Source organism: Cherax quadricarinatus, chromosome 18 (assembly GCF_038502225.1).
Source record: "Cherax quadricarinatus isolate ZL_2023a chromosome 18, ASM3850222v1, whole genome shotgun sequence".
Lineage (NCBI taxonomy): Eukaryota > Metazoa > Arthropoda > Malacostraca > Decapoda > Parastacidae > Cherax > Cherax quadricarinatus.
The window spans coordinates 7,605,387-7,620,386 of record NC_091309.1 but is presented as its reverse complement, the minus strand read 5'-3'; the positions used below and the strand labels follow the sequence as shown (position 1 = coordinate 7,620,386).

Below are 15,000 nucleotides of genomic sequence, written 5' to 3'. Positions count from 1 at the left end.
TTTAACTTATGATGGAGGAAAAATGTTGCAGAAAAGTACACATGAATGTAAAGTTACCTAAAAATGACTAATTTATAGACAGGAAGTCTCACTGACGGTGTAAATGAGGAATTATTTGTTTTTGCAAGCGTTCTGATAAGATACGAATGTACTATTGTCTGTGACAAAGAGTAAATGGCAACATGTACTTACATAAGGCAGGTCACCACTTGCACTGCATCGACATATTTGTGGTGTTGACTGTGGAAAAAGAGTATATTTAGTATGTCGGTTCCTCACCATACAAGTATAACTCTACTACTATACAAACATATCTCGCCTATTATACAAGTATCTCAACTACCATACAAACATAACTCACGTACCATACGAATATAACTCTCCTACCATACAAACATAACTCACCTACCATACAAACATAACTCACCTACCATACAAACATAACTCGCCTACCATACAAACATAACTCGCCTACCATACAAACATAACTCGCCTACCATACAAACATAACTCGCCTACCATACAAACATAACTCGCCTACCATACAAACATAACTCGCCTACCATACAAACATAACTCGCCTACCATACAAACATAACTCGCCTACCATACAAACATAACTCGCCTACCATACAAATATAACTCACCTACCATACAAACAACTCGCCTACCATTCAAACAGAACTCGCCTACTATATAAACACAACTCACCTACCATACAAACTTTACTCACCTACCATACAAACTTTACTCACCTACCATACAAACTTTACTCGCCTACCATACAAACATGACTCGCCTAACATACAAACATAACTCACCTACCATGTAAATATAACCTCTTTTTGTAATAGTGAACCACTTACTTTCCTCTATTATATTATTAATTATCCCTTCTATTAACTATAATATTGGTCATCCAGTCTTGGAAATATATTATCGGTAATCTGGTAATCTTGTGTATTAACTATATTATTGGTCATCCCTTCTATTACTATAATATTGGTCATCCAGTCTTTGGAATATATTATTGGTTATTTTGTGTATTAACTATATTATTGGTCATCCCTTCTATTACTATAATATTAGACATCCCGTATTTGGAATATATTATCGGTAATCTCGTGTATCAAGTATATTATTGGACGTCCCGTGTGCAAAATATACTGTTGGTCATCAAGTGTATTAGCAATATATTTGGTCAACCCATCTATTTTAGGAAAGTACTCAGTGTTTCTTGAGATTTCTACTTGAGTTTTTCCTGAAGCAACAATCGTTTCTTCAATGGCAAAAGTGGAAGGAAGAGAAGACAATTTCTTCGCTAAGACTGCTGACGGACAAGAAGCTGATGGTGAAACTCCGCTTCTTATGAAGGACTCACTCGAGATGTTAAATGATATAGCCAGCTATGTCAGTGCAAACTTCAAGAGACCTCGCTCCACATCACCTATCACCTCACCTTCCAAAAAGCCAAAATTGGATGCGACTCTCCTCCAGGACAAGAGTACTGAACTTGCAGTGAATTTCTGCCCCCCAGACAGTGAGACAAAAATAGGTGGATCCACCAGCGACACTGTCATCCCTGTATTATCCTGGAGCAGCCTGGATATCAAGAAAAGACTTGGAAGAGGGGGATGTGGAGAGACTTCCAAAGCTATCTTAAAACAAAAAGATGGTTCCACAACCACCGTCGTCGTCAAGGAGTTCTTCGGTGACATTTATGTGGAAGAAGCTGTGAAGGAAGCCAGAGCTCTCCTGAAAGTTGATGGTACTGGTGGAGTTCCCAAACTTTATGGAATAATTTATGAACCTTTGGCTATCGTGATGTCATATTGCACCGGGATAACTTTCTCAAAATTTATATTGAAGAATTCTTTGGAAGATTGCCTGAGGGCATATAAAGCAGCTAAGGAAGCACTAAAAGATTTCCATAAGACCGATTTTGCCCATAATGACATAACAGAATCAAATATAATGATCAGAAAGAAAGGACAAAATTACATAGCACATCTTATAGACCTGGGTAATGCAGTAGACAAGACACAGAAACCCAAGCTTTACAAGAAAAAGAAAGAAAATGATAAAAAGTATTTGAAGGAAATACGCAGATTCATCCTGCAAGACAAGAAGGTGACTTATTGGTGAGTTACGAAACCTAGGATCAAGTTCCACCGTTTCCTGCGATCACTGTTCCTTGAGACCACAGTTCCTTGAGACCACCGATCCCTGCGGCCACAGTTGCCTGCGATCACCATTCCCTGCGATCACCGTTCCCTGTGACCACTGTTGCCTGCAACCACCATTCCCTGTGACCACCGTTTTTTGACACCGTCATTTCCGGAGACTAATCACTCACACCGTTGATGAGTTTAGATGCTTGAGTGTACTGAGGATATCAGACGGAGTCGAACCTCCACCATTCTTCAGACCACCCTTCACTAAGCCCATTGTTCCTCAAGTTTTATTAGTTCAATATCTTTGTTATGTACCCCATACCCAACTCGCGAGTGTCAGTGAAAAGATTACAGAAGTACATAATGGATGCAGGGACTGTGTCGAAAGGCTTTGATAGCTGAAGAAGTTACAATAGTAATGAACTAATTTCATGTTCATATCTGATCACAATCGCAGTGAGTTATACAGACATGAATTGGATCACCATCCCTTGACCCCACCATTCATGGATCACACATTTCTTTGACCCCACCATTCATGGATCACACATTTCTTTGACCCCACCATTCATGGATCACACATTTCTTTGGCCCCACCATTCATGGATCACACATTTCTCTGACCCCACCGTTCAAGGAGAATACCTGGAGAGGGTTTTGGGGGTCAACGCCCTTGCGGCCCGGTCTGTGACCAGGCTCAGGACTATGAAATTAAAAGTTGCTAGTGATTCGAAAACTAACCCAAAAAGTTTTTTCCGGGTTTATAGAGCAAAAGTTAGTGATAAGATAGGTCCCCTTAAAAATAACTCTGGGCATCTCACTGACAAGGAGAATGAAATGTGCTCTATTCTTAATAATTATTTTCTCTAGGTTTTCACTCAGGAAGACACTGACAATATCCCAGTAATTAATTTTTATAGTGGGCTTGAAGATGAAAAATTATGCAGTATCACAATCACTAGTGAAATGGTTATCAAACGGATAGACTGGTTAAAGCAAAATAAATCCCCGGGCCCTGATGAACTTTTTTCAAGGATTCTTAGAGTGTAAAGTGGAACTCTGTGAACCTTTAACTAATATTTTTAATTTATCTCTTCAAACAGGTATAGTGCCTAATATGTGGAAGATGGCTAATGTAATTCCTATTTTTAAAGCAGGGGACAAGTCGTTACCATAAAATTACCGCCCAATAAACCTAACCTCAATTGTAGGCAAATTACTAGAGTCAATTATAGCTGATAATATAAGAAGCCATCTCGATAGGCATAATTTGATTAATGATACTCAACATGGTTTCACCAGGGGCCATTCCTGCCTAACTAATTTATTAACCTTCTTCAGCAAAGCTTTTGAGGCCGTTGATCAGGATAAAGAATTCAATATTGTTTATTTGGATTTTAGTAAGGCTTTTGATAGAGTACTACATCAGAGGCTTTTGAAGAAAGTGGCTGCTCATGGCATTGGGGGGAAAAATGCTGTCATGGATTGAGTCATGGCTCACTAATAGGAAGCAGAGAGTGTGCATAAATGGGGTTAAATCTGAGTGGGGATCTGTAACAAGTGGCATTTCGCAGGGATCAGTTTTAGGCCCATTGTTGTTTATTTATATAAACGACCTTGACGAGGGAATTACTAGTGACATAAGCAAATTTGCTGATGACACGTAGATAGGTAGGATAATCGATTCAGACGTTGATGTCTCACAACTTCAGGAGGATTTAGAAATACTCAATTCGTGGCTAGAAAAGTGGCAGATGCAGTTCAGTGTAGATAAATGTAAAGTTCTAAAGCTCGGAAATGTCCATAACCCTAGCACCTACCAGCTTAATAATGTTGAACTTAGCCATATAGAATGCGAGAAGGATTTGGGGGTTATGGTAAGCAGCAACCTTAAACCAAGACAGCAGTGCCTAAGCGTGCGTAATAAGGCAAATAGATTGCTGGGATATATATCAAGAAGTGTAAGCAACAGAAGTCCAGCGGTTATACTTAAGTTTTATACATCTTTAGTAAGGCCTCGCCTAGATTATGCAGCTCAGTTCTGGTCTCCATATTACAGAATGGACATAAATTCGTTAGAAAACATTCAGCGTAGAATGACTAAATTAATACATAGCATTAGAAATCTTCCTTATGAAGAAAGATTGAAGACCCTTAAATTACATTCACTTGTTAGACGAAGAATGAGGGGAGACATGATCGAAGTGTATAAGTGGAAGATTGGTATTAATAAAGGGGATATTAGCAAGGTCTTGAGGATCTCTCTCCAGGAGAGAACCCGCAGTAATGGATTTAAATTGGATAAGTTTATATTTAGAAGGGATGTAGGAAAGTATTGGTATGGAAATAGGGTAGTTGATGAGTAGAACAGTCTACCTAGTTGGGTTATTGAGGCTAAAACCTTGGGTAGTTTCAAATATAGGTTGGATAAATACATGAGTGAGAGGGGTTGGATTTGAGTGGGAGTTGCATTTGAGAGTTGATAGTTATCAGAGCTTATTTCTTGGGTGGCATTGGAAATTGGGTTGGGCAAATGTTTTGTTAGTGGGATGGATTTTAATGGACCTGCCAAGTATGGGCCAACAGGCCTGCTGCAGTGTTCCTCCTTTCTTATGTTCTTATCCGTGCTAGAACTTTGCCTCCTAAGAGTCTCTTGTGAGGTACTCTATCGAAGGCTTTACTAAAATCCAAATAAGCAATATCATATTCCTTATCACTGTCAACTGCCTCAAATGTTCTATTGAAGAACGTCAGTAAGTTTGTCAGGCAGGAGCAACCTCTCATGAATCCATGCTGAGATTCCTCCATTCTTATGTTCTAATGGATTTAAATTAGACAAGTTTAGATTTAGAAAGGACATAGGAAAGTATTGGTTTGTAAATAGGGTAGTTGATGAGTGGAAGTCTGCCTAGTTGGGTTATTGAGGCTAAGACTTTGGGTAGTTTCAAATTTAGGTTGGATAAATATATGAGTGAGAGGGGTTGGATTTGAGTGGGACTTGCAAATGAGTGGATAGAGTTATTAGACCTTATTTCTTGGGGAGCATTGAAAATTGGGTTGGGCAAATGTTTTGTTAGTGGGATGGATTGTAAAGGACCTGCCTAGTATGGGCCAACAGGCCTGCTGCAGTGATACTCCTTTCTTATGTTCTTCTTATTTCTTTCATTTATTTTAAAACAAGAAACTTCAATAGGTCTCTGACATAAAATGATAAAGATATATTATTTGAAAAGAAAAATGTTGTTGTGATGAGATCAGTATTGTGTAGTTTTGTGTTGTGATGAATATTGTGTAGTGTTGTGATGTGTATTGTGTAGTGTTTTGTGATGTATGTTGTGTAGTGTTGGGTTGTGATGTATATTGTGTTGTGTTGTGATGTATATTGTGTTGTGTTGTGATGTATATCATGTAGTGTTGTGTTGTGATGAATATTGTATAGTGGTGTGTTGTGATGTATATCATACAGTGTTGTGATGAATATTGTGTAGTGTTGTTGTGATGCATTTTGTGTAGTGTTGTGATGTATATTCTGATTTTTATTGTGTCCTGTTTTGTTGTGATGTATATTGTGTAGTGAAAGGAAGGTGGGGTAGGGGTTGGCCTAGGAAAGATTGGAGGGAGGGACAGAGTGAGTAAAGGAGGTTTTGTATGCGAGGGACTTCCAGCAAGTGTGCGTGAGCATGTTGGATAGGAGCAGGTGGAGGCAAGTGGTTTTTGGGACTTGATGTGCTGTTGGAGTGTGAGCAAAGTAATATTTATGAAGGGATTCAGAAACCGGTTAGCCAGACTTGAGTCCTGGAGGTGGGAAGTACAATGTCTGTGCTCTGAGGGGGGCATTGATATGTTGCATTTTTTGTTTTTAACTGTAGTGTAGGCACACCTCTGGGAAGACAGTGATTTAGTGAATGATGAAAATTTTTCTAATTTTTTGGGTCACCCTGCCTTGGTGGGGAAACAGCCATTGTGTTAATAAAATAAAAAATGCTTGTACTGTATACAGTACTATCCTAACTAAACCTACTTTTGCATTATCCAGTTTTTCTCATTCCCTTCAAGGGATGATTCCTTGATGCCAGGAAAGGGGTCTTGATAAAAGGAATTAGTGCTATCCTGCCTTTCATTTTATTAATCCTGATTGTCTCCAAGTCCTGAGGAGCTATATCTCCCTTGGGTTTAGCACTTCCTCATAAATTATTTTTTTTTTACTTTTACGAAAGGGAACCCTAAGTCGAGAGGCATCATCTTCCCCAACTGAAGATGATCTTTTGTCTGTGCCATTGGCAAAGAAGGATTCACGGCGTTTGGCAGGCATGCAGTCTCTCACTGCGCAGTGGCTACAGCATGAAGTACGTAACTTGGAAGAGCGAACTGCCCGCAGAGCTACCTTGGGCATGTATTTGGTTCCAGATGCAACTGTGCTTATCAACCACCTCCAGGCTATCAAGATGCTTCTGTCAAAGCCTACACATATGATAATCATCCCACAAGCAGGTATTTTGACCATATATTCTCAGTTTGGGGTATACTTTCAAAAAATCAACTTTGAAGATTTGACCATAAGTTGCATTTATTTTCTACAAGAGCTTTAAGGAAGCTACCAGCATTTAAGTTGCTAATCTTTTTATTAAATTTTGATCAGATACCTTCTAGGCTATTCGGACAGGTATTCGAAGGTGACATGTGTTTACTCTTGAACACAGCAAAGAATCAAACATTTGTGCTACTGCTAATAATAATAACAATAATAATAATAATAATTTTTTTTTATTATCACACTGGCCGATTCCCACCAAGGCAGGGTGGCCCGAAAAAGAAACACTCACCATCATTCACTCCATCACTGTCTTGCCAGAAGGGTGCTTTACACTACAGTTTTTAAACTGCAACATTAACACCCCTCCTTCAGAGTGCAGGCACTGTACTTCCCATCTCCAGGACTCAAGTCCGGCCTGCCGGTTTCCCTGAACCCCTTCATAAATGTTACTTTGCTCACACTCCAACAGCACGTCAAGTATTAAAAACCATTTGTCTCCATTCACTCCTATCAAACACGCTCACGCATGCCTGCTGGAAGTCCAAGCCCCTCGCACACAAAACCTCCTTTACCCCCTCCCTCCAACCTTTCCTAGGCCGACCCCTACCCTGCCTTCCTTCCACTACAGACTGATACACTCTTGAAGTTATTCTGTTTCGCTCCATTCTCTCCACATGTCCGAACCACCTCAACAACCCTTCCTCAGCCCTCTGGACAACAGTTTTGGTAATCCCGCACCTCCTCCTAACTTCCAAACTACGAATTCTCTGCATTATATTCACACCACACATTGCTCTCAGACATGACATCTCCACTGCCTCCAGCCTTCTCCTCGCTGCAACATTCATCACCCATGCTTCACACCCATATAAGAGCGTTGGTAAAACTATACTCTCATACATTCCCCTCTTTGCCTCCAAGGACAAAGTTCTTTGTCTCCACAGACTCCTAAGTGCACCACTCACCCTTTTCCCCTCATCAATTCTATGATTCACCTCATCTTTCATAGACCCATCCGCTGACACGTCCACTCCCAGATATCTGAATACATTCACCTCCTCCATACTCTCTCCCTCCAATCTGATATCCAATCTTTCATCACCTAATCTTTTTGTTATCCTCATAACCTTACTCTTTCCTGTATTCACTTTCAATTTTCTTCTTTTGCACACTCTACCAAATTCATCCACCAATCTCTGCAACTTCTCTTCAGAATCTCCCAAGAGCACAGTGTCATCAGCAAAGAGCAACTGTGACAACTCCCACTTTGTGTGATTCTTTATCTTTTAACTCCACGCCTCTTGCCAACACCCTCGCATTTACTTCTCTTACAACCCCATCTATAAATATATTAAACAACCATGGTGACATCACACATCCTTGTCTAAGGCCTACTTTTACTGGGAAATAATTTCCCTCTTTCCTACATACTCTAACTTGAGCCTCACTATCCTCGTAAAAACTCTTCACTGCTTTCAGTAACCTACCTCCTACACCATACACCTGCAACATCTGCCACATTGCCCCCCTATCCACCCTGTCATACGCCTTTTCCAAATCCATAAATGCCACAAAGACCTCTTTAGCCTTATCTAAATACTGTTCACTAATATGTTTCACTGTAAACACCTGGTCCACACACCCCCTACCTTTCCTAAAGCCTCCTTGTTCATCTGCTATCCTATTCTCCGTCTTACTCTTAATTCTTTCAATAATAACTCTACCATACACTTTGCCAGGTATACTCAACAGACTTATCCCCCTATAATTTTTGCACTCTCTTTTGTCCCCTTTGCCTTTATACAAAGGAACTATGCATGCTCTCTGCCAATCCCTAGGTACTTTACCCTCTTCCATACATATATTAAATAATTGCACCAACCACTCCAAAACTATATCCCCACCTGCTTTTAACATTTCTATCTTTATCCCATCAATCCCGGCTGCCTTACCCCCTTTCATTTTACCTACTGCCTCACGAACTTCCCCCACACTCACAACTGGCTCTTCCTCACTCCTACAAGATGATGTTCCTCCTTGCCCTATACACGAAATCACAGCTTCCCTATCTTCATCAACATTTAACAATTCCTCAAAATATTCCCTCCATCTTCCCAATACCTCTAACTCTCCATTTAATAACTCTCCTCTCCTATTTTTAACTGACAAATCCATTTGTTCTCTAGGCTTTCTTAACTTGTTAATCTCACTCCAAAACTTTTTCTTATTTTCAACAAAATTTGTTGATAACATCTCACCCACTCTCTCATTTGCTCTCTTTTTACATTGCTTCACCACTCTCTTAACCTCTCTCTTTTTCTCCATATACTCTTCCCTCCTTGCATCACTTCTACTTTGTAAAAACTTCTCATATGCTAACTTTTTCTCCCTTACTACTCTCTTCACATCATCATTCCACCAATCGCTCCTCTTTCCTCCCGCACCCACTTTCCTGTAACCACAAACTTCTGCTGAACACTCTAACACTACATTTTTAAACCTACACCATACCTCTTCGACCCCATTGCCTATGCTCTCATTAGCCCATCTATCCTCCAATAGCTGTTTATATCTTACCCTAACTGCCTCCTCTTTTAGTTTATAAACCTTCACCTCTCTCTTCCCTGATGCTTCTATTCTCCTTGTATCCCATCTACCTTTTACTCTCAGTGTAGCTGCAACTAGAAAGTGATCTGATATATCTGTGGCCCCTCTATAAACATGTACATCCTGAAGTCTACTCAACAGTCTTTTATCTACCAATACATAATCCAACGAACTACTGTCATTTCGCCCTACATCATATCTTGTATACTTATTTATCCTCTTTTTCTTAAAATATGTATTACCTATAACTAAACCCCTTTCTATACAAAGTTCAATCAAAGGGCTCCCATTATCATTTACACCTGGCACCCCAAACTTACCTACCACACCCTCTCTAAAAGTTTCTCCTACTTTAGCATTCAGGTCCCCTACCACAATTACTCTCTCACTTGGTTCAAAGGCTCCTATACATTCACTTAACATCTCCCAAAATATCTCTCTCTCCTCTGCATTCCTCTCTTCTCCAGGTGCATACACGCTTATTATGACCCACTTCTCGCATCCAACCTTTACTTTAATCCACATAATTCTTGAATTTACACATTCATATTCTCTTTTCTCCTTCCATAACTGATCATTCAACATTACTGCTACCCCTTCCTTTGCTCTAACTCTCTCAGATACTCCAGATTTAATCCCATTTATTTCCCCCCACCGAAACTCCCCTACCCCCTTCAGCTTTGTTTCGCTTAGGGCCAGGACATCCAACTTCTTTTCATTCATAACATCAGCAATCATCTGTTTCTTGTCATCCGCACTACATCCACGCACATTTAAGCATCCCAGTTTTATAAAGTTTTTCTTCTTCTCTTTTTTAGTAAAAGTCTACAGGAGAAGGGGTTACTAGCCCATTGCTCCCGGCATTTTAGTCGCCTCATACGACACGCATGGCTTACGGAGGAAAGATTCTTTTCCACTTCCCCATGGACAATAAAAGAAATAAAGAGGAACAAGAGCTATTTAGAAAAAGGAGAAAAACCTAGATGGCCGATATGACAAATCCCTTCATAAATGTACGTCAAAGTCTCCATTCACTCCTATCAAACACGCTCAAATAAAGAGGAACAAGAGCTATTTAGAAAAAGGAGACAACTCCCACTTTGTGTGTGATTCTTTATCTTTTAACTCCACGCCTCTTGCCAAGACCCTCGCATTTACTTCTCTTACAACCCCATCTATAAATATATTAAACAACCACGGTGACATCACACATCCTTGTCTAAGGCCTACTTTTAAAACTAGATGTATGTATATATATATATGCATGTGGGTGTCTGTGAAGTGTGACCAAAGTGTAAGTAGGAGTAGCAAGATATCCCTGTTATCTAGCGTGTTTATGAGACAGAAAAAGAGACCAGCAATCCTACCATCATGCAAAACAGTTACAGGTTTTTGTTTCACAGTCATCTGGCAGGACGGTAGTACTTCCCTGGGTGGTTGCTGTCTACCAACCTACTACCTACAATAATAATATAATAATAATAATGATAATAAATACGATAGAATTGAAGAAGGAAATTGTACAAAAATACGAGGGTTGAAGCAGTGGTGGAGGAAGTGGTTGGTGCATCGTCAGTGTGGCTTTGTTTATGCTGGAGTGAGTATTAGTCTCCGTGTTCTTCCAAACATTTCACAATAATTCATTGTATTTGGTGTTTGTGGATTGAGTGTGACTGGAGTGGTTGAGGCAGTGGTAGAGGCAGTGGTAGAGGCAGTGTGTGAGGCAGTGGTATTTACTAACATATATGTTATGAATAATAATAGTACATGTTAATATTAATAACATTTATAATAATAATAATAATAATAATAATAATAATAATAATAAATGTTATTCATAATGTACTATTATTATTTATAACATATATGTTAGTAAATATCACTGCCTCTACCACTGCCTCTACCACTGCCTCTACCACTGCCTCTACCACTGCCTCTACCACTGCCTCTACCACTGCCTCTACCACTGCCTCACCCACTGCCTCACCCACTGCCTCACCCACTGCCTCACCCACTGCCTCTACCACTGCCTCTACCACTGCCTCTACCACTGCCTCTACCACTGCCTCTACCACTGCCTCTACCACTGCCTCTACCACTGCCTCTACCACTGCCTCTACCACTGCCTCTACCACTGCCTCTACCACTGCCTCTACCACTGCCTCTACCACTGCCTCTACCACTGCCTCTACCACTGCCTCTACCACTGCCTCAACCGCTGCCTCTACCACTGCCTCTACCACTGCCTCAACCACTCCAGTCACACTCAATCTACAAGCACCAAATACAATGAATTATTGTGAAATGTTTGGAAGAACACGGAGACTAATACTCACAACAGCATAAACAAAGCCACACTGACGATGCGTCAACTACTTCCTCCACCACTGCTTCAACCCTCGTATTTTTGTACAATTTCCTTCTTCAATTCTATCGTATTTATTATTATTATTATTATTATTATTATTATTATTATTATTATTATTATTAGCAGTAGCAGAAATGTTTTGATTCTTTGCTGTGTTCAAGAGTAAAAACATGATGTCACCTTCCAGTACGTGTCTGAATAGCCATTCTAATATGCAGTCATAAATGGGTTGACATTATTTATACTGTAGTGTAATAGCAAATAATGAACAAACAAAACACTCGCCACACAGTGGTGGGAGGGCTGGCTGCCAGTTGTGAGGGGTCAGAGGGAGGGTAGTAAGGACTCGTGGCGGTAAACTTAAATATGATTTGGCGGTTGGGAATTCGCGAATGTGTGAAGCTGGCAAAAATTGAAAACGCAAATGTTGAGGGAGACTTGTATATACTCATAAATTCTAGCGACTTCAAATTAAGCAGGAGAAAGCTGGTAGGCCCACATGTGAGAGAATGGGTCTGTGTGGTCAGTGTGCACCATATAAAAAAAATCCTGGAGCATGCAGTGCATAATGAGAAAAAAAAACTCCAACCGTCTTTTTTAATTAAAATGCCGACTTTGTGGTCTACTTTCGTATAGTATTTATGGTTGTATTCTCGTTTTCTTGGTCTCATTTGATAGAATGGAAAACATATTATAGAAATAGAGGTGATTTTGATTGATTTTACTATAAAAAGAACCTGGAAATGGAGCTCAAAGTAGGGGAAATGTTTGATTTTTGCCAATGTTCAAAAGTAAAATGATGTCATTGTCCAATAAATGTCCAACTAGCCATTCTAATATGCAGTCATGAATGGGTTGATATTATTTATACAATTATTACAGTATTGCAGTAGTCTGCATAATAGTAAGTGTTCTATTTTTTGTTTGAATAAAAATTCAAAATAGAAAGCAAGAGTAATATCAGAGGGGCTTGGAGACGTGACTGATGAACAAAGAAAATGTTATTTTAGAGCCAGGAATGTCTACATTGTTCATTCTGGACCTTATTTTAAAATTGTCATTTTTTAAATTTTCGTGAAATTGGCCAAATTGCAAATTTCTAACCACGTTATTGGGTAGTTGAAATCGGTAAATGGGCAGTTTCTTGTACTCAATCGATAGAAAAAATGGATTTCTAAAAAAAAATAGTTATGAGTTTGGTCGACTGGAACAATGGAATTAGCCGAAAATAGGGCTCAAAGTGGGCGAAATCGCCGATTTGTAAATATCGCCGAGGTTGCTAACATCACGAAAGCATAATTCCATCAGATTTTATTTTTTTGGTGTCATTACAATCGGGAAAAGATTCTTTATCATTTCATAAGATTATTATTTTTTTTTTAATTTTGCGACACCAGGAGACACTTCAGGATTGGGGGTTGTGACAGTCAAGGGGTTAAAATTTGACAAAGTATAAGATTTAATAATATTGCCAGTAGTAATAAGAGGCAGTGTGGTTTTGGGTCATGTATTGGGGTTCAACAGTAATTTGTGAAAGTTCTGTCCTGATTTATTTAATGAGGTGATTTTTCTTTGATTTTAAGGTTTATTTTTTATTCAAGTAGGATCCCCAAATCACGGGGGATGCATTCCAAGGACCTGCCATGGATAGTAGCAAACCCTGTGTATGAGTCCTATACAAACATGACAAATTATGCACAATAAGTGGAGAACTGTCACTTTTTCACTGAAGGGAAGCATTTCACGGCTTCTCTTAGACTTTGAAGAACTGCCAGCTTCTGTACTTACGTGTTTTGGCGCTAATATTATGCAAAATTAAGAGGTATTTTTGGGCCACAGTAAACCGTGGATAACTGAGACTGCGGATACTAAATCAGTAAAAAAGTGCATCTGAAATGACAAGATCTTTTAGCACTTGGGAATTACCTTAATTTCTTGTAATTTTAGTTTTTTTGTTTTACATAAGCTTCTTGAAGTGGGCTTCAGTGAATCTGCAATTTTAGAGAATTTTTTTTTACTAATACAGTATGTAGTGCTAATAATTTCAGTGACTACAAGAGTTTGGAAGGCAGTTTGAAAAATTAGATAAAACTAAAATATAATATTTTCATCTGTAACAATGCTTTTCTCCATTTTTTTTATGTGGGTTCATCTCTGTGAATAGAAAAAGAATGGGATGAATATTAGAACATACTGTTGCAGTGTGGTTAAATGAGTCTGATTGTAAAGCATGTTAATTTTATCTTTACTCAGAATATCCTTTTCAGTTATTGACTTACTTGATCAACAAAAGCGGGAGAGCTTGGGTGCCCGTGATGCTATCCGCTGGCTGGAGATTAAGTTCCGTCATGGCTCACGCTTTATCAGAGCCCAACGCCCACATGAAAGGACTCGCTTGCCTCTTATTAAGTACCCCAAGCGGAAGGACAAGGAAGCTTGGTAAGGCTAATGCTACTATTGTGTGTTGGTACTCTTCAATATATTTTAAGGTTGACGGTTAAAAATCTGTGCAAAGCAATCCTGTTATACACAGTACAGCAGGGATATATTGGTATTAAGGAAAAAGTTACATGTAAAGAATAATTTATAATTTATATATTATATACATTTGTAGAGGAGGTAGGTTATTGAAAGCAGTGAAAAGTTCTTATGAGGATAGTGAGGCTCAGGTTAGAGTATGTAGGCAAGAAGGAGATTCCTAGTGAAAGTAGGCCTTAGACACGGATGTGTGACGTCACCACGGTTGTTCAATATATTTAAAGATGGAGTTGTAAGAGAAGTGAATGCTCGGGTGTTGGCAAGAGGTGTGGGGTTAAAAGATGAAGAATCTGAGGAGTCTGGAGAAAATGAACTTTATCCACGAAAGCAAAGACGGGAATGTATGAGATAAGTTATACCAATGCTCTTGTATGGGTGTGAGGCATGGGTGGTGAATGTTGCAAGAAGGTTGGAGGCAGTGGAGATGTCATGTCTGAGGGCAATGTGTGGTGTGAATATAATGCAGAGAATCCATAGTTTGGAGATTAGGAGATGATGTGCAATTACCAAAACTATTATCCAGAGGGCTGAGGAGGGGTTACCAAGATGGTTTGGACATGTAGAGAGGATGGAATGAAATAGAATGACTTCATGTGTATAAATCGGTAGTGGAGGGAAAGCAGGGTAGGGGTTGGCCTAGGAAAGGTTAAAGGGAGGTGGTAAAGGAGGTTTTGTGTGCAAGAGGCTTAGACTTCCAGCAAGTGTGCGTGAATGTGTTAGATAAGAGCAATTGAAGACAAATGGTTTTTAACACTTGACATGCTGTTGGAGTGTAAGCA

The 15,000-nt window shown here is 39.4% G+C and overlaps 1 protein-coding gene across 1 annotated transcript in view; it reads left to right on the top strand.

The window, feature by feature from the left end:
* Positions 1-15,000, top strand: part of LOC128689347 (nonsense-mediated mRNA decay factor SMG5-like) — an 89,124-nt gene that overhangs the window by 51,428 nt on the left and 22,696 nt on the right. Inside the window, exons 14-15 of the mRNA XM_070086138.1 lie at positions 6,392-6,665; positions 13,951-14,122. Coding sequence (XP_069942239.1) covers positions 6,392-6,665; positions 13,951-14,122 — 446 coding nt within the window. The remainder of the gene's footprint in view (positions 1-6,391; positions 6,666-13,950; positions 14,123-15,000) is intronic.